At 35.6% G+C, this 20,095-nt stretch overlaps 3 protein-coding genes across 4 annotated transcripts in view; 1 reads left to right on the top strand and 2 right to left on the bottom strand.

The window, feature by feature from the left end:
* LOC130992114 (nucleolar complex-associated protein 2) overlaps positions 1-20,095 on the top strand; it is an 884,658-nt gene that overhangs the window by 296,228 nt on the left and 568,335 nt on the right. The window lies entirely within an intron of this gene.
* On the bottom strand, positions 389-8,368 carry LOC130992107 (ubiquitin carboxyl-terminal hydrolase 5). Of its 2 annotated transcripts, none has more exons than XM_057916607.1 (13): positions 7,835-8,368; positions 6,664-6,909; positions 6,114-6,258; positions 5,968-6,027; positions 5,778-5,873; positions 4,297-4,680; positions 3,725-3,865; positions 3,435-3,605; positions 2,432-2,689; positions 2,202-2,350; positions 1,487-2,035; positions 1,064-1,337; positions 389-881 (listed from the first exon to the last, which is right to left on the bottom strand). In XM_057916607.1, exons 1-13 carry the CDS (start codon positions 7,951-7,953, stop codon positions 699-701), a joined length of 2,775 nt encoding a protein of 924 aa, XP_057772590.1. In that variant the 5' UTR covers positions 7,954-8,368; the 3' UTR covers positions 389-698. The 2 variants fall into 2 exon arrangements, with proteins under 2 accessions (XP_057772590.1, XP_057772589.1); XM_057916606.1 differs by having other exon boundaries at positions 4,297-4,683; positions 7,835-8,314.
* LOC130992167 (uncharacterized) lies at positions 10,101-16,479 on the bottom strand. The gene is made up of 7 exons (XM_057916708.1): positions 15,902-16,479; positions 14,968-15,067; positions 13,872-13,937; positions 13,581-13,695; positions 12,551-12,633; positions 12,136-12,197; positions 10,101-10,543 (listed from the first exon to the last, which is right to left on the bottom strand). The coding sequence occupies exons 1-7, from the start codon at positions 16,129-16,131 to the stop codon at positions 10,432-10,434; spliced, it is 768 nt and encodes a 255-aa protein (XP_057772691.1). The 5' UTR covers positions 16,132-16,479; the 3' UTR covers positions 10,101-10,431.

The following is a 20,095-nucleotide window of genomic DNA, read 5'->3' on the forward strand; positions in this document are numbered from 1 at the left end:
AGAAAAACCAAAACCGACCAAAAATCAAATTTCAAAAATTCTACTAAAATTTAATTGAACCAAACCGAACAAATGGCACAGTTTCAACCAAAATGTGCTTGGTTCGATTTTTCGGAATTCTGCTGTTGTTGTCCGGGAGCCTATCGGCCTCACCTCGGACCACACCATCGACAGCCGGCCAATACACTGAACAACCGTATTTGCACTAATTCAAATAAGATCAACCACCACCACCAGGTAGATGCCATCAATTAAACAGTTGAAGAAAGCAGCAACACTTAACATCAGACAATACTCACTTACCATAACCTCCCAGCATTGCAACAATTGAGACAGTTCCTTGGCAGTGGTTTTCAAGAGAATCTCATCAGTAACCTGACAGCTTGAATTGAGGCAAAATAGACTCGACAACAGAATTTGCAGAAATCGGAAGTCAGATTTTACAAACATTATAAACAAGACATGCTAGCACTACAAGTATTGTTTGCGGTCCAAAAGGTATATAGCAGACCGGCAAATTACACATCTATGTCACAACAATACTTCATTTTCCGACTCAAAATCTCATCCGATATAACTTCTCTTGCCTTTGCTAACTGTAAGCTCTTAATTTTCCTATAGGCTCTATGAATTCTCTAAGTATTTAAACAGGAATGTAACAGTTAATTTACAGACAAAATGGTGCCGAGTAAAACTAGCTAACTGTTGGAGTTAATGTTTTGGCTGTTAATAGTAGAGTAGACACCATTACTAGCAGAAGATCTATCATTGTTCACCCTTTTATAGAATAGGACATAAGCAGCAGCTGACTTCACATCTTCTTCATTGATTGGCGATATGTGGCTATCATCAAAGTTGTACCACCTGTTTTCATCCAGAAGCTGCAAAATGAAATGAGTGCAACTTAGAAAAGTTACCGCCTTGTGGTATTCAATTAGATCTCCCATCAAAATCAGTTCATGATTTTGAGCTTTCATGGATATATGAAAATTAAACAATCCATGAAACATGGAACTAACGAAAAAAGAAAATGAAATGCAAAAGTATAAAGGACATGGCAAACCTTAATGTGCGCCGTGTAATGTCCGCTACCCATGCCGCCATAATGATTTGTCAGGGCGTAGAGTTCATATATCTGGCGCCGTGTGTTGTTCTTGTTTGCAACATAATTTGTCAAATCGAAGTCATGAATGGGAAAATTTACAAATGTGTCGAGCTTGTGCTTCATTGACCTACTGTAGGAGAATCTTTTCAAGTGAATAACAAGAACTTCAGGAAGCCTCCAAAGGTCCAGTTTCTTGCTTGCCTGGCGCCTCTCCTTGCACTGAGGACAGTACCTTCATCATGAACACATAAGCAAGTTAGATACAATATTACCGAAACGTTATGCCCACAAACATATCAAAGACATTATTCTCATGAGTATATTCATAATATAGTTGTGGGCCTATGGCACAGAGCAACAGATAAGAGGAAAACGGCTCACCACATGTCCTCGGGCACCAAAGGCTCCTCGCGTAGAAAAGCTTCCAAGCAAGTGTACAATGAGAGAGGTTCGTTACGAGCTTTCTTGCTTACATGCACATGCTTACAAACTTCTGGAAGATTTTCTATGTGGTTGGTATCATAACTTGCCAGAAGCTTCTGGGACCAATCAACAAACACAAGAATGGACATGGAGGATAATGATAACTTAACCACCTTATCGTCACCAACGGTTAAGTCAATGCAAGCATTATTTTCATCAACCAGCTGCAGTGGAAGCTTCTCTGACAGCATTGGTTTAGAACTGCTACCATCTCCTTTGGTTGGATCAGCTATACTAGAATTTGTATGAGATTCATTTGAAGCCACAACTGAAGCATTGCTCGTGGTCATAGCACCTGTACTTTTTGTCCTTAACATGGGTGAGAGCATAGTATGAACTATCTGCTGTATATCACTTCTAGTTATAGTATCATCACAAGATATTGGTGAAACAAGAGGAGTTCCATAAGGCTTCCACCCAACAGGGCTCTGAGCATTTCCAGTACCCCTGTCAGCAAGCACAAAAAAGGAAGGAGGCAGGGTTTTAAATTAAATGAAATAGCAAATAAAGAAGGCAACATTACTTTGAATAGAAAGAAATAGTTATTGAACAAAATACTTTAACTAAAGGAAAAAGTATCCTCATTTCAAGAATCTTAATTAAGTGCACATACTGTTCTTCCCGACGGTGTATCAGTTGTAGGAACTTTGTTTTCTTCAAGACTTTTGGAATCTTGTAAGCGGTAAGGTGGTCATCTTCTTTTATGGTAGATAATAATATCATTGGATCTTCCAAGAATCGGTAGATCAAGTGGCCTCTTATCTATGACAGCAAATAAATATATCAGTTACCAATACATGCACATACATTCTGTGATGCCACCATATAATTTACTTTACCAACCTCTGCAAGCAGAAGTTTCTCATTGAATTGCAAAGAACAAGCATTACTGAGTGCTTGGATCAAATCCCTGCAACGCCCGTGCTTTGGCACAGTTAATGTGTAGGCTGCTGGCAATGCACTTCCATCACATGTAAAAACAGTTACCGTCATACTACGAGTGGCAGTAGACTGAAGAGGCAAGGACAGATACATGAATGGGTCGAATGTCACTGAAACTTTATTGCATACAGGACATACAAGAGTTGATTTGTATTGACCCTGCAAAACAAATTATCCCAACTTTAACAAAATGGCTGAGGTAATACAACAAAGATAGAAACCAAAGATTCCCCCCTTAATAACAAATAAAAACTAAGCATGAATGCAGTACTATGTTTTGGGAAACAAGATTGGAAGCAAAACCAAAGTTAGAATATCATACAGTGAACTTAGTTATTAACTTGATTTTAAAATCAGACAATGCCAAGGAGCAAGCAAAGATACAAGTGTAATCAAGCAATAGACTCGTGCTACTGTGAAGAGGGATGCTGTCAGATTATGCTGATATGGTAGGCTAGTAGTAATATATCAGCATCTTTTGAATTGTAATATAAAGACGATGACATTGACAACTAGATTCCAACATAGAAGAACCACTGAACTTTGTGTTTCAATTTCTCTGGTACAAAATGTATTTTCTTTCTTGGTGAGGGGTTCTCAGGGGTGAGTTTGCATGGAGGGAGTAGCAGTAATTTGTGAGTATGAAATTTCTGAACTAGCAACTCCTTATTTGTGCTTACATAAGAAACCAAAATAAGCACATCAATTTCAATATATTAAATGCAATCTTGATCTATACCAGTATAGCCTAATCAAAAGGTTAAAAAGATCACAATGGATTTATTCCCCCACTCGTTGAGGAATCCAATTACTTATTGTTTGATTGAAAAGCTGAGCAAAAATAAACTATAAAAAACAAAAAGTTCAGCAACTGAATCCTTATAATATTGGTTGACCTACTTACTTGACACACATCCACAATAATTGAATCATTACGAGCAATATGATTTGCCCAATATTCATCCGCGACTTCTTCATCAGGCCGATCATCCGCATCTCTAGATTTTATATATGGCTTGTGTTTTACACGATTCAGATCTTCATGAAGCCCATCTAAGAGAAATGCAAGTAGTTCCTATACAGAAGGGAACACATAATTTACTTTCTTCAATCAATAGTACCATTAATTGAAGAGAGCTATAAAAAGGTAAAAAAAAAAAAAAAAAAAGAGAGAGCTATTAAAAGGCGCCAAACCTGTGAGTCATGTTGACTGCATCCACTGAACTGCGGAGCAAAGCGAGCTAGCTTTGCCTTAAATGGCCTGGGGGCAACTGGAGCTCGTCCTGGTGCCCACAACTTTCTAAGAAGATCTCCAAATGCTAAAGCAAGCTCCCCCTAAATGGCACATTTAAAGTCAGTAAAAAGATTACCCTCAAAATCAATAACGATATTCATATAGAAGTCTGACGGGTGATTATTCTTTATCCTCCAGCACTAACAATCAGAAGCTCATTTAAATGCAATCCCCATGAAGAGGTCCAAAGTTAATCGGGTTTCATGATTTAAAAAATATAAATATATAATAAATAAAATAAAGAAATAAATAACAAGATTTGTTCCATCACAGATAAACAATCAAGTCATTCATTTGAAATTAATATGAGTCACATATAACTTCATAGAACAAAAAGGCCATAATGGATAATCAACAGAAGAATCAATTGTGAAATTGTAACAAACCCAACCACCTGTCTGTCCCTCATATTCTTGTACAGTACAAAATTAAATTAAGAAACAAGAATATTTTGTGAAGTTTTGAAACTTACAACCATGCCCAGAGGATTCTGTCTATTTATTTCTTGATGGTAATCTTCACGAAAATACCGAGCAAATTCTGGTGTATGAACTAGGCATTGTATAGCACTGTTCATAAAACAAGTGTTCCCAAGATTCAACAGTCCAGTGAGACCACAAGTAGCACCTCTTGTACTGACACCGCTTGTTCCATATGCCTTATCCGTATTTAGGTTTTGAAAGTGGGATTCTGAATTGCCATTTCGTGATGAATACTTGCTTGCAGATAAACCTCCAGAAGTTGCAATACTTGAATGTGAAGTAGCAGCAGTCAGGCTTCCATTGTTCATTGATCCATTCTCTTGGTGGGAACTCAATCCACCCTCTGTTTTAATGTTGATTACTTCTACCAAGATCTGCTTCATCCATTGCAAGGAACATCAGAATCTCATCCACCATCATGTTATAAATATAAAGAACACCACCATCTAGGCAAAGTAACCAAATTATAGAAAAATATCTAATAACTGGCAAGTGTGTAGTATGCACAAATCCACAAAGGTTCTAAAACTGGAGAAATTTGAGAGAAAAGGAGTCCGCAAAGCACTCAACAAGCATGAGCAGAAGTAGCATTAAAAGGGAATGGGAATTCAAAGAATTCTGGAAATACGTAGAAGCAAGAAATAAGACAATAAAATTGGCTATAGATGACTTAATAGTGTGTTTATACATAAAACTCGGAGCACCACTAAAATGTTACCATGGGCCAAAGTTAATAGGAGGCACTAGGAGAAAAGAATAAGAGTAACCAAAGTCAAAGTAGTTAAAGCTGAAGATTAAATTCCTACAAACAGATCAATTTGAGAACACGTGTTGCATAACGCAATTTTAAACTTAGCAATTCGTTAGGAGCATATGAAGCACAAACTGCCATCCTATGCCAAGAATTTATACATTAGGCAATTAAAGCTTTCTAATTAGCAATTGTTCAATAAATAAACAAAGAATTCAACAATCTTCAGATAGTGAAAATAAACAAAAGCCTATATTCCATAATCTCTAAATGCAGAAAAAAGGACGTTATCAAAGTTCCTTAGCTAGTCAGCTATGGCATGTCAAGCACTACCTTGGCCTGTTCTTAACCAAGTGCTTCAGTAAGATTATTATCCAAGCAGGTGAAAAGTATTTCCTATATGCGGGATAGAAGTAAGAAATAAAACACCGAATTAGACTATGCAATATAATCATACCACCCATACCAAGAGGCAAGATCAAATCATAAGGGAAGATACAGATAGCATACCTAACAATATAAGTAAAAAATGAACAATTTCAAAGCAACTCCAAGTAAATAGGAAAAACGGAAATTTCTGGATTAAGGTTGTGAGTTCAAATATAAAATACACGCACAGACAGTTCATCTATGGTCCAAAGGAACACCAGCACAAACTCATTTCAGGAGGGGCTATAGTCTTGAAAACAAATTATACTGGCAGAACATATAATCACCTACATCCTGATCCATTTGAATGTTTGCATCATCAAGTGTCTTTTCCATGTCATTCATCAATGCATGCTTTTGGTGACTGAAGTAATCCCAAATAGACACCTGAGAGATTACAGAGCTCCATTTAAGAATTAATGTTAAAAGGCAAAATCAATACAAACATATCAGGAATGTAATGTATAGGAAAACTATTTACTTGCTTCGGTGTAAGATCAAAAATTTCACAAGCTTTTCGGTGAAGTTCTCCAATTGTTTCCTGACAGAAAAAAGATACTCGTGAATATGAGTTCAAGGTGGGAATTATATTTTTCCCTTGAAGGAGGAGGAACACATTTGTGGTACCTTTTTACTTATTCTTATGGACGAACGATCACCTTTCGGCATCAAATGTAACTCGAGACGTAGTGGATAAACTTCTACTGACAATTCTGTTTGAGAAAGACCAGTGTTGATTACTTTACGGGCCAAGACAGGACCACCTCCATACCTATTAAGCAATCCATGTTAATACTTCTTTAATTCATTTTCTGATCTTCTTTGCATAAACAAAATTGGAAGTAAATATAACTTGCTACAATAACCCAATATAGTTAATTAGTGCTTTGCTGTTAAGCATTGGAACACACATGTATATATCCATCAGTTTGGAAGATAAGATAGTAGCATTCATGAATTTCTTTCAACAGCCAGTTATATATTTATTGTTCCATAAACAAGTTCTAGCCAGAACTAATATATCCTAGAGAATGATATGAAGCTAAGTATCTCTTTTGATACATGAATCATGGAAAATTTAACATTAGATTTTTACAAAATAAGAATAAAATGAATAATGTTATGAACACAAAATAAAGACATGGTAGATGAATGAGAGAACTAGCTTCTCACTCACAATGTATGCAGTTTGTTCCAGACTTCTTTTGGAAGCAGTATATAATCGGTTCCTTCCACTAAGGTGTCATGAAGTTCAATGCCCATAGCAGAATCCTCAGATACTGCTTCATCTATTAAATCAGAATTGTCAATGCAAGATGGTTTCTTCAATGCACTCGAGCTGACTGCTCCCTGATGCTCGGAGGAAGATCCATCATTAACAATGCTAGTTTGGTTTACATACTCAAGCCAGTCTTGCCACCATCTGGAGGTAACCATGATATGATGACAGAGAAGGAGAATGGAAAAGGTTCAGTTTTAAGCTGAAATTCAAAATAAGTGGATCTAAATAAAGCATCATAAAATAGTACATTTAGGGAACATCAATAATGAGAAAGATAAGGCAAAAATAACCGAGTGGAAATAACCAATCCAAGTTCCAAATTCTTCTGGGACTAACACATGAGTTCACACTTTTGTTAACACTCAAAAACCTGCGGACAACACTATCTGTTTAGGTTTAATCAACGTACTCCAAACAAAATTCATGCATATACACCTTTCAGATAGTGATTGTTCCTCATAGCAGTGTTATTACTAGCATTCATCTCCTTCGTTTACCTTACCATGGATCAAATCTTTCATCTATATGGTAAAACAAACACATATATTTCATTTGATTCAATCAGTAGTTAGAGATTTATATCATTCGCAGCACAATACATCACAGACCTTACAGCACTAAGATCTCAGTTTACGAAACAGGGCTAAATGAAGTGCAAATAGAATGTTTTGTCAAAAACAAAGCAAAAACCAAGTTCATTTCTTTAGTTCCTAAATCCAGCCATACTCGACACTCCAAAACACAAAGGGCTAATTCAAAACAAATAGAATTAGATATATACATTCCGACTCTGAAACTAATGACACATCATATTCTGCATTTCAGCCACTCCACAAGCAATCACAATTAGCCCTAAGAGAAATTCAAACAAAAGCCAAATAATTTGAACAGAACCCGAAAATTAAAAGAACTACAGTCACCAACGAAGCAACCAGGCAGCCAAACCCTATCCCTCTCAGATTACCAATAAAACCAAAAATCACCAAAAAATAAGGCCAAACATACACGCCTTCTCTCAGTACAGATCTACTGCATCTCCGCCCCCCAAAAAAATTAGAAAATTTACCTCTGAGTGATTAAATAGAAAGTGTCGCCGACTTTGGTCTGGGCTTCGGCGGCCACAGCAATGTCTCTAACGGCTTGCTTCTCTTCTTCGGGCGTGAGCTGCCGCGCCACCTCCGCCATCTCTTCCACTCCCTCCCCCAAAAACAGGGGAAAATTCTGGAGAAAATAGAAAAGATTTTTCCGGCAGAAATTGAAGATTTGTATGGAGAATTTAGATGATAAAAGGGTAATCTGCAGTGATTTTGGGCGTGGGCGTTACAAGTGAGAGTGAAAGCAGCTTAGCTGAGAGAGGGAGAAGAGGAGGGGATGAGCAAGGGTTTTTGGGTTTGTACAGTTGAAGTTGGAATAGCGCCACCTCACACTGTGTAGAGAACACCTTTTTAACTGATACACTCATACGTGAGTTTCAGATTTTTATTACTACAGTATAATTTTCTATGGAGAGAGAGAGAGTTGCAGATTATAATTTTCCAGTTTCAATAATAAAAAATATGGAGATGATTTGAGACACAGAGATACGAGGTTAAGAATGGTATTACCATTTAAAAATAGATATTCTGTTTCCTTCTTCTACGTATTTATACAGTGTAATCACTATTTCCACAATTTAATTAATGTAATATGATTGCTGGCAAAAAAAAATGTAATTTGAGTCGCAACTTCTTTTTTAATACTCCATGTGGGGAAGAGAAGCGTTGAAGTTTGAATCTTATATTTAATTATTTATAGATAAAAATTTGCACCATCTACATATATACCTTTAAGTAGGAGTGATGAATCGTACCCAAAATTTGGGTATCCGTACCAAAAAATTTAGCATTTATATTATTCGTACTCGAACCTAAATGATATTCGATTATCGGTTAAACAGATAATTTAAATACCATTAAAAAAATTTAACTATGTTAGAGAGTAGTCATTTAGTAGAACTTATTTAATCACCTCTTTCTACGCTGTCCAAAGGCTGCTGCGGTATGGGATGATTTAGAGAGTTGGAGTGGCTTCTACTCGGCCCATCTGTAAGGTATTGGTGAGCATCTTATTTCGTTCTCTCACATGGGGAAAGGGAAGAAATGCCAAATGTTCTTGAAGGCCCTTTGGATATGCACTATGTGGATTTTGTGGAGTCGTAGGAATGAAGCAGATTTGAAGGTAAGGTGTGGAAGATCAAAAACGTTGCGATGGGAATCAAAGCTAGAATGTGGAATTGGAATTATACTTTTGGCATTGTTGCATGGGAGTCTTCTTTTTCGAATTGGTGCTCAAATGAGATTTCTTTTGCTCTTTGTAACTGACTTGTGGTACCTCCGGTACCAGTTTTAATTTGAATGTTTTTTCTATGATAAAAAAAACTTATTTAATCAATTCACCTTCACTATTCTTCGTGCGATGATGCCATGAACAAGTTAATGATTTCATTGAGTTGAGTTAATACTTTAATAGAGTTTAATAACTTATTATTAATTGTTCTATCATATTTGATTATTTATAAGTTTATTTAATTATTAATTTTAAAATTGATACATTACTTTTCACGTAAAGTTGTAATTAAATCGGTTAATCGGGTATACCCGATAACCAAAAACTTTCAATACCCATAACTGCACCATTTAGCTAAATACCGGGTATTGGTTACCTGATAACCGACAAGTTTCGGTTCGATTCGAATATAACCAATACTCAATATCCAAATAAGCCTTTAAGAACAATATAAATCACAATTTCTTCCCAAATGTTGGCATTTAGTGCTAAATTTTTCCGTGGAAAAGGCAAGCAAGCATCTTATATTATATGTAAAAACTAATCATGTCCACTAATCAATCAAGATATATGGAGTATATTGATTGATAGTAGTTGGCATACTCGTAACGATTTTTATTTGATTATCTTTTATTAATTAACATACTAATATTGTTTTTTTATTTGATTATCTTATATTGTTTTTTATTATTATTATACTAAAGTTACATTATTTGAATCCGCTTGAAGAAAGTATATATTGATTTTGAGAGAATAGTTTGTACTCAGAATCATCTTATGCAAGTTTTTTCTATATATTTTTACACATCATTTTTTATCACTGTGGCTTTTACTAGTTGAATTTTGCTATACTACAAAATTGACAATAATCGAGATTAAGTGAGAAATCTCATTCAAAATTCTACCTCCGTCACTGCATTAGCATATACATTTGAGCAGTAGTGAAATTATCATTATTATTCAAATAGACGATAGATATTACACCAACACACGCGACGTATACCGAATTAAAAGTAAAACGCCCATCAAATAAACTTGATGAATCTTTCTTGCCCACAGTTATTTACAAGACTAAGAATTAGAGTTCTATATTACGCCTGACATATCTTCCATAACTAAATCAAGCAACTGAAGCAAAAGCAGAGAGAAATTTCAACCAAGAAACAACAACACAGGAAACTGGTGCCCTTGAGATGCAAGACGAGAGCTCCGAGTAGCTGAATCTTTGACAAAGTTTCCATTTAAACTAGAGCTGACTGGCTGCAAACCTGATCGTGTTATGGAGTCCTGTTTTTTAGCAGCAACTCAGAGTCGCTATCTTCAGGTGGTGTGAGCGAATCAAGATTTCTTAGGTAGGGGTGTCCGAGGGAGAATGGAGTTGGCCAGCTCGTCGTTCAGCTTGACTGGAAGAGGAGGCATCTGCTTCATTAACTCTGGCATATCACCCAAGCTGCACAAAACACCTTTCAGATTCATTAGATTGTCTGGGTTACGCAGAAGGAGGGGCTATCAGTAAATGGAGACATAATTCTGAATCTACAGCAACTTCTATAAATGGATGTGTTGTCTAATGATGCATTCTTAATCTACGGAATGCAGCAACTTAATATTAAGGTTTGACCAAAAATGTAGTGAATGAGATTTTAAGATGGAAATGAATCTGAGTAGCCTTGAACTCAATAATTTGCTATGGAGATACTAAGAGCATAGCATAACGGAAAAGTGGGTTAGCCTTGAAGTTGAGAAATAGCACTGACCATTTATCTGATGAGATCATTTATATACCAACACGGCAAGAGATGTAAAGATCAATAAATTTTGACATGACAACATCAAAATGGCCACTGAACTTTCCAAACAACGGAATACAGTGAATAAGCAAATGGGGATAAGTAAGAAGTCACATTACTTTTCCCTTATCCCGCATTTTCTATTTCTTGAAAATGAGCACTTCGTTTCTACAATCAATTAGGAAGCTGTTATAAGATTACATTTGAGGATTATAGATAAAAATAGCATAGGCTAAGTAATCAATAGTTTACTTAGATGGATTGGAACTTTAATACTATATCCCAAGGCACTTGATAATTTCTATCATATAAGCTAATTTTATAGGATTGGAAAAATCCTAGTTATGAGGATAAAAATACACACTCACAAATCATATAAATCATGAAAAGTAAATGCCTCCTAATAATCTTGCAGATAAAAAAAGTTCATACAAACATTTGACAAAAAGAAATTCAAACCCAAACCTTTAAGCTCTTTGTGCTTGAAGGACAAGGGAGTAGCATTTAAGAAGTTCTGAGATCTGGTCTGAATATATTTTTACATCTGTATTTCATTTTAGGTTAAATACCAAAGAATTCACCAACTTCGACACAGTTTTGGTTTTAGGCACAATTTTGTACTACATTTCAATAGTGACCTCACTTTATTATTTGTAGAAAAATAAACACGCCCAAAATTTTATAATGGCTGAAAAAATGCCATTGCATGATCTGTTCAAGATCGAACAGTTTGTTTCCTCCAGATTTTCAGCGAGCATGGAAACAAAATTATGCTGCAGTGTTCTTACAGTCGTTGGAAAGCTGTGAGCATGTTTATTTTGATACAAATCAAAGCTGAGATCATTATTAAAATGTTTTTTCAGTCATGACTAAAACCAAAATCAGGTCAAAAAGTTTGACCAAAGTTATGCTTGTTACACAAGTGTTCATATACTTCAAATGTAACAAGCATAACTTCTGGAGAGATTTAGGGAAAACAATTACACCAAAGTTATGCTTGTTACACAAGTGTTCATATACTTACTTATAAAAGGTAAAACTGTTTGCAGTTCAGAAATAAAAGAAAGCATAAAAGGAACAGATGAATTAGATTAGGTGAAGCTGAGCTGTCTGCAGTCTTGGGCAACAACACACACAATAACAAAAAGGCACAAAACCTGTTGATGCAGCAAATAGCAACATGGAAATTAAATCATGCTTCAAATGGAGTGTACAGCTATATCAAAACATAAAATGAGTAGTGGAAACGTACTCATTTAAGATTGAAATGATATTAGCTCGAGCTTGGCAAAAGAGACTGATGTTCTCATGAATCTGCACAAAAGATAAGTAAACATGATATCGTCATTATCATTCTAGGGAGTAGCTTTGTGACATGTCATCACTAAAGCATATTTTCAAAACCTCTATTTGAGACAGCAAGCAAAGTCGTGGATACAATGATAAAGTAGTCAAAATCATAATCCATATACTTCAAATTAGAAAGGCTAAAAATCAACACAGGACCAAAGATGGTCATGCAAAACCAAGCAAAGTAAACAATCTCATTCATTCAACTAATATTTGATATCCATCAACAACTGGTGGAAAATGAATGCTTATTATATCAATCATTATTCTATGGAAAAAAGCTAGTTCAATACTGAAGGTACTGAAGCCAAAAGTACCTTGCAAGCAGAAAAGTTGGTAGAAATTTGATCCAGGGCCTGAGCATTATGCTCAAGAAGCTGTCCAGCAGCACCACCGATAGCTGAAATTCACAAGTTCAAATAATTTGTAGATATGTAAATGTTCAGAAAGAAAATCAATGTCAGCAAGAACTACTAGCATCAACCTTCGTAAAAAAAAAATACAGCAAATTTCATTGAACCTAGATGCATCATATAGCAGCTCATACAATATTGGAGATTGGCATCCATCAGGACAAATGGCAAGAAAACAAATCTCACTATAAAAGATTTTGAAATTATACTTGATTTAACTTGGGGCTAATTGAAAATATTTTTATCCTTTAGTCATTTTTTATGTAACCATATCTTTTTGAATTTTGGCAACGTTAGTAAATTAGTAACAAGCTTCCAATTTAATGCATGGCACTAAATCCAGAAATTTTAAAATATATATATATATATATACTCATTAATCTACAGTAATTGGGATGCCATATTTTCATATTACAAATGCCAAAATCATATATGATTTAGTTTAGCATATATCGAATTGCAAGAAATTGAAGTGCTTTAAAGATTATGTGACAGTTGAATCAAAAGCCAAATTAGTATCAAAGATTATGCAAGCATGTTTTCCACATGGTCTACAAGCAAGAAAAAATGCAGTGATGGTTTTCATAGTAGCAAATTATCTTCTCTTTACAAGGTTTGGATACTGTTATAGCATGGCAGATATCTTTTGAGTCGTGGAATAGGAAAAGCTAAATTCAATACCTGGTTACTATGGTTAATTGCATATGTGATCTAAGATTAATAATCAACTTTCTGCTCAGAAGAAACAAAAATTCAAATGCATATGATCTTGCTACGGAACACACATCAGCTATACCTGGCTGGAGCATCTAGTTGTACACTAGGTAAATCAACACTCAAGTGAGAAACAATTTTCAAGTGAATCCATATTTAAAGCTTTCTTTTCTTTCTAGGTGAGTAAGTGAAACATAAGGGAATATACTGTAATACTGACCATTGAATGGGATTCCGTCATCGCTGTCCACTGACATCATTGACTGAGCATAGGCAGGGCCATTGGTGCGGTTTGCTACTTGAGATGATTTTGGCAATGGATCTGAAACTTTTTCCTGAAAATGCCAAAATATAGAGATAATGGAGCGAGAATATTAGTTATATCAGCTCAACAGATTTATAGATAATTTTATAGATTAATATCCATTACAAGCCGATTATGTCAACATTACAATGCAGGTAAGGAAGTCCCCTCAGTTTGGAAGATCATAACATGAATTGCCCCAGGTACCTTTTTGTCTTTATTTTTCCTTGATGAACTATTATCATCTTTCCTTCTCTTGCCGTTCTCCTTTTTCTGCAGAACAGAAAACCATTCACATTCAGGATAGCCAGGATTAGCAGCAATGCCAGTAACATAAATCAGATATTCAGATCTATAAAAGTTGCCTCTTCTTTGTTCAACATTACTTCTTTCTGTTCACCATCATCGCATATTATGCAAAAATGAAAAATTGAAGGAGATTCTAGAACCATGTTAATTTGAGTTTCATTTTATAATTCCTTCTTCCAGTACACTCAATAATTTTCATCAATAAATGGGAGCTTTGAGTAGAACAGTCACCATCGTATATATCCATAACTACAACTGGTTATTGTTTCCCTGGGTTCTAAACTCAACCATGTAACCTCTAGTAGGCATTGTCCCGAAACTTTAGGAAAAATACAGCATCACCATCTAATAACTGTGCAATTTGATATCTTCAAGAGAAGCAAGATCATCTTAAAACAACTGTAGAACATTAAAGTATATTGATATTACAGAACAATTAATCAATGTTACAAGAAGGCAGAGCTCATATTTATATGGGACATACTGTGTTCTTTCAGAAGAACTTATGCAGTGAACAGCTCAGAAGTTAAACCAAGTAGGGAAGGAAAGAAATGGCAATTACTTATATGAAAATCTAGAACTTCTGTATATCAGAAATATATTAGTTTCTGTGGCAGGAAAACATTATGGTCATTGCCTAACCAAATTTTACATGTTATCCTTATCAGAAAAAAAAATCTAGTTGCAAATTTTAATCAATGTTTCCTGTCCTTGATTCTCCCCATGCCCCCATCTGTTATCTCCAGATCAAGAGTAAAAAAGTTTTTAGCTTAACAACACAATTGCCATCAGATAGTAGAGTTTCAATCATTGTATTTCAAGCCAAGCCATGAATTTTTACATTTATATTGGCATTTAGAAGTAGATGGAATTTCACTGTCCTGCATTCCTTATCCTATAAACTTGTTTCTGAAAGTCTTATCCTAGAAACTTTAGTAGCAAAACACCATAATTAAAACATTAAAATGGAAAATTGAAGGAAATAATATCTCACACTCATCCATCTGCAACGTAATGCAACATCCCGTACTGTCTTATCTTTTAAAGCTTGAGCAATTATAGCATAACGGGCAACAGCTTTTTGTGAGGCATATCTGCAAAAGGTAAAAGAATAATGCAGGTCAAGATATGTCTTCACTTATGTTAAAAAAGGTAAACATAATTGCAATGCAGGTCAAGATATGGCTTCAATTCTGTAAAGAATGGCAATAAGTAGGTCAATTATCATAGAAGTATTAAAGAACAAAGGAACATTCAGTATGTATAAGGTCGACAGGAAACAATATAATAAAATTTGCAGTTATATTTCTACACATTATTCATAGTTTCAACTTCAGTACAATCTGAAACCTGAAAGCATGCCTTGTTAATCTCAAGGAAATAAAATTCAAATGGGTTTCTAGCAATAGTTTCTAAAAGGTCTTCGGCAATACAACCCAGTTAAGAAAATTACTCTGCAAGAGAAACAACTCAATATGGGGCTATGTGATAAAACATTCACGCATTAACAAGTATTAGTGAAAATAACAGTCTAGCAACTACATTTTATGTGTAAGTAAGGGAGTCTATGGCCTCGAGACTTACTTAAAAATGAATCGAAAATATCAGAACAACCATGATTTCTCAACCGACGAAACATGCTAGAAAAAAGTATAAGTATACAAAAACTACTGTACTGAACAACCATGCCAACAATCCACATTCTCAGACCGGAAACTATACTAAACCAACAAGAATTCAAATAAGGTTTCGAAAAAAAAACAAGAATTCAAATAATTCCTACCATAATGCAAACAATAATTCAACAACCAAAAACCACGCACCCAAAACACACAGCACGTATTTGAGCAATTCGGAAGCAATTACAGCATCTCATACGCGCAATTCATAAAACGAAATAGGTAAAATGAAGAAAACCAGAAGCTAACTTTGCCAGCAAATCTTCGAGCATCGACTGTTCCTCGGTCGTCCAATCAAGTGATATTCCAGGATTATGGCGGAGCCCTCCTTGGATCGGCTCGACCGCTGAATTCTCCGTCGCCGACGCTCCCCCGCCGCCGTTCGCCTTCTCCGATCCGCCGCCATTACTATTACCGGTATTGGCACCGTTACTGACGTTGCTATGCCCCCCAGCTGAAGGATTAGCGCTCGCAGCCATAAAAAAACAAAAACAAAACAACGCGGAAATCAAATCCAACGCAAAAACAGCTCTGAATTGAAGTTCGATTTGGCTTCTCTGTTTCGGCAAATTCAAATTCAATTTGGATAAAATTCTGAATGGGTTCGCGGAAAAAGGGGAATTAAATTAATACGGAAAATAAAATAAAAAAGAAAAAGAATTTGCAATCAGATAAGCATGGAAGGAGGCGAGAATCCGTTCGGATCGGCGGTTAAGCGTTAGCTTTTGGAATATTAAATTAATTGATTTTTTATAATAATACTAGTATTTGCTATATAAAAAAGGGATCTTTTCAGATTAGACACTTCCTTAAAAACTTTTTTAAAGAGGTTTGGCTATACAAATGGAGGGGGGAGTATAAAATATCTAGGGTTAATTGCATCAAAATACCTGATTTTTTCCCAAAATTTGATTTTTTGACAATCTTTTTAATTGTAGCAAAAAATTTAGCTACGTTTCAATTTATTGCAATGTCCGTCCCGCGTATATTTTCGGCCAAATCCATTCATTTCCGGCCAATTTATTTTAGTTACGTTTCAATTTATTGCAATGGATTTGAGACAACAATGTTTCATTACCCGGCACGATATGCCACCTAAGCTTTACGGAGGTCCACCTCAGCATGGATTTGGCCGAAAATATACGCGGGACGGACATTGCAATAAATTGAAACGTAGCTAAAATTTTTGCTACAATTAAAAAGTTTGTCAAAAAAACAAATTTTGGGAAAAGGTAAGGTATTTTGATGCAATTAACCCAAATATCTACAAGTAAGCTTCACATTCATTGTAGAAGTTTCAAAATTTTATTTGTACTCCCTTCCTACTAATTGGTTTATTATCATTATATAATATAGTCTTAAAAAATAGTATGTCTTCAATTTATTTATGATTAAATAAATACATATAAAACGATAAAATTTGGTCGAACTTCGCTCATAAATTTTATAAATTTTATTTTTCATAAAAAAAATCAGATTTATTTAATTTTTTCACTAATTTTATCTTCGGTGGCCGTAAAATTGGAACAACATTGATGTTAATTTAATTTTATACGTGACATTGATGTAAATCAATATATTTTAATTAATATTCTTAAACCCTAAAATTACAAATAATCTAACAGTCCTTAAATCCTTAAGTATATTTTTCCCCCTTAAATTAGTTGGCCATCCGACGGCCATGTTATCTCGAAGCTCATCAACAGCTGCCACCACCTCCATTTCTTTTCTTCTTTCCGCCGACTTTTTCTCGCATTCGCTCTTGTTACGAACGCCGCCCTTACGATCTCCAATGCCAACCTCCTCATGCATCCCTTGTTGAATCTCTCCGCTTTGCTTACTCCATCGGTGGAGACAACATATGTGGTCCAGGCTCGCTCTGATGTGAATAGTATAAGGCGGCCAGGTAGGCCACGCTCGCCCTCTCAATCTGAATTTGAACCTAAGGAGAAGAAAGAAGAAGAAGAAAGAAAAGGTTTCTCTGGTTGCAGAACATGACGAAAAGGAATAATAAAATGATTATTTAGGATTTTGATTTCAATTCTAGGAATTAAATCATAAATATGTACAAAACGACGTAGTTTCGAACCAAAACTAGAGCTACGTTTAAGTTATCGAAAGACAAAAATTGTTGTGTGTGTTAGCGTAGTAGACAAATTTCGTTGACTTGGCCCAAGCTCAATTAGCATTTCAAGTAGGCCCTATGAGTCAAGCAACCTGGTCCGTCTAGTCCGACAAGCTTCGGATCAACTTGGATCGACAACAAAGTTGGCATAATCACTTAAGAAAACTTGTTCTCTCATCTCGATAAGCCATGTTGGATTTATCTCAAGACCAACCTGGACCGACCTAGGTTGGATATTTCATTTCAAGTCCAACTTGTCTAACGTTAAGGTTGGATATTTCATTTTAAGACCAACCTGGACCGGACCCAGGTTGGATATTCATTTCAAATCCATCATGTCTAACAGTCAGGCTAGATAATTCGCACTTAGCCTGAGCCCGTCAAGCTAGCCCGCCAAACTGGCACGACCTTAAATGCCCAATCAGTCAAGCAGATTGGCCCATTTAGACCGACAAGCTAAAGATCAACTTGAATTGATAACCAGGCTAGATACTTCACGTTCAGTCCAAAATGTTACTATCAGCTTAGTTGACGAAGTCAAAAGATCTAACCGTCAACCCTAAGAGGCGTCTGGATCCGATCCGCCAAGCTGACATAGTCAGAAGGTAAAATCTGAATAATCTCGTCCAAATCACAACAACTTGGAAGTGGAAAGCGTGGACAGATAAAGTCAGCTTGTAAAACCCTAGCGGTTGGCCATCCTTTATATAGACAGATCGACTAGGTTACAAGGGAAACGAAATTCGACTTGCGAATCTCTCATACTCTCTATCTCTCAAATTCTCTATACTTCCGCCACCGGACCCATTGCTCTCACAAGTAGGAAATAGCTATCTCCGCCTCCAACCTTACATTATCACAATCCGCCATTACCGTTTCTACCCTCCGAACGCATCTGACATCTTGAAATAACCATTCATTTCGACATGTCTTTCTCTCTTATTTCATCTTATTTAGCAGTTTGCTTCGCTATTCTGTTACTAACTTGAGCGTCAGAGGCTCTATGGTTGACACCCCCTTCCGGTGCTCAACCTAGGGCTCTTACGTGTTCCTGTGTTCACAGGTTGTTAGTTCTCAATCGATTCAAACGTGCTTACGTCATTTTCAACTATAGATTTAGCCTCTATAGTTGGTGAACTACATCACTGCCACATCAAAATTAAATCGTCGGAATTGAAAAACGGTGGAAAAATTGAATAAAGTGAAAAATTTTGATAAAAAAAAATGGAAGGGTTAAGGTGCAGATAGGCCCCTGTTGTATAGACCCCTATAGAATATTGCTCCCCATACTCACTGTGTAGTGACCCAAAATTTTCAACTACAAATAAATTTATTTATTTTTTCCTTAAATCATTTTTCCGTTAATTAAATTTTTAAGTCTTATAAGTCGCGCCTAGTTATTGCATGAGCATGAGCATTTAATTATAATAAATTCAAGCATGGTCTACTTTATCTATCATTATTTGTATGATTATATTTTTAAGGGTTTTCCTCTTTTATATATAAGATACTACCTATTTCTTTAGATCAAGCCCAAATAGCTACCTATTAGTAAAGCCCAACTGAAGATTTAAGAATCTCTCCGAAAATTTCCCTCTTTCTACTATTGCAGGTGCAAGCTTGTGTTTGACCATTCAGATTTACCCTACTTCATTATTCCTTTCTGACAAGCTTGAATCATGGAAAGATTGATAACAATTGATTCCTCCTACCATATTTAACTTCTAAAATTCGTGTATAAATTGAACCATTCTTCACCTTCACTGCACACCAATTTCCGTCTTCTCTGGAAATCCTCTCTACTTACTCCCTCTCACCTTCTTGACAACTGTGAGTGTGCAACAATTGTCCTTTTCTTTTCCTATCTTCTTTAATATTTATATAATATGAATGTAGTTTGATGTATATAAGGTTACGTATGTGGGTGTGTCATTCTCTTTTATTATTTTAACTTATGGCCCACCTTTTCATTTGTTTTTTTTATAAAGTTGTAGTTACTCATATATAGGTATGCTGCTGCTGAATTGAAATTTTATTAAGAAAAAGAAAAACGAAAATAACAGAGAAAACCCGTTGAAGGCACAACAGACGCAAACTAACGGGCTACGAAACTAAAACGGCGAGGACCCAGAGGGAAAAAACATCGTGAGAGGAAAAAAGAGTCAAGAAATATGCAGGAGCTCCAGAGCAGGAACCCCTAAACAATCAAAAGTCAAGAGCATCATCCTCCGTATGAATATAGGTATGCATATATATAGGATTGATGTGCAGAGACTTCTTTTCTTTTGAGAAGATATATATATATATATATATATATA

This window comes from Salvia miltiorrhiza, chromosome 7 (genome assembly GCF_028751815.1).
Source record: "Salvia miltiorrhiza cultivar Shanhuang (shh) chromosome 7, IMPLAD_Smil_shh, whole genome shotgun sequence".
NCBI classification, from domain to species: Eukaryota; Viridiplantae; Streptophyta; class Magnoliopsida; order Lamiales; family Lamiaceae; genus Salvia; species Salvia miltiorrhiza.

Coding starts and splice junctions, on each gene's coding strand:
- LOC130992107 (XM_057916606.1), bottom strand. CDS start 7,953: ATGGCGGAGGTGGCGCGGCAGCTCACGCCCGAAGAAGAGAAGCAAGCC. Junction 4,684..5,777: donor ACATTCAAATGGATCAGGAT/GTAGGTGATTAT, acceptor CAATGGATGAAG/CAGATCTTGGTAGAAGTAAT. Junction 3,866..4,296: donor AGAATCCTCTGGGCATGGTT/GTAAGTTTCAAA, acceptor TGTGCCATTTAG/GGGGAGCTTGCTTTAGCATT.
- LOC130992167 (XM_057916708.1), bottom strand. CDS start 16,131: ATGGCTGCGAGCGCTAATCCTTCAGCTGGGGGGCATAGCAACGTCAGT. Junction 13,696..13,871: donor GGAAAAATAAAGACAAAAAG/GTACCTGGGGCA, acceptor TGGCATTTTCAG/GAAAAAGTTTCAGATCCATT. Junction 12,198..12,550: donor CCAACTTTTCTGCTTGCAAG/GTACTTTTGGCT, acceptor TCTTTTGTGCAG/ATTCATGAGAACATCAGTCT.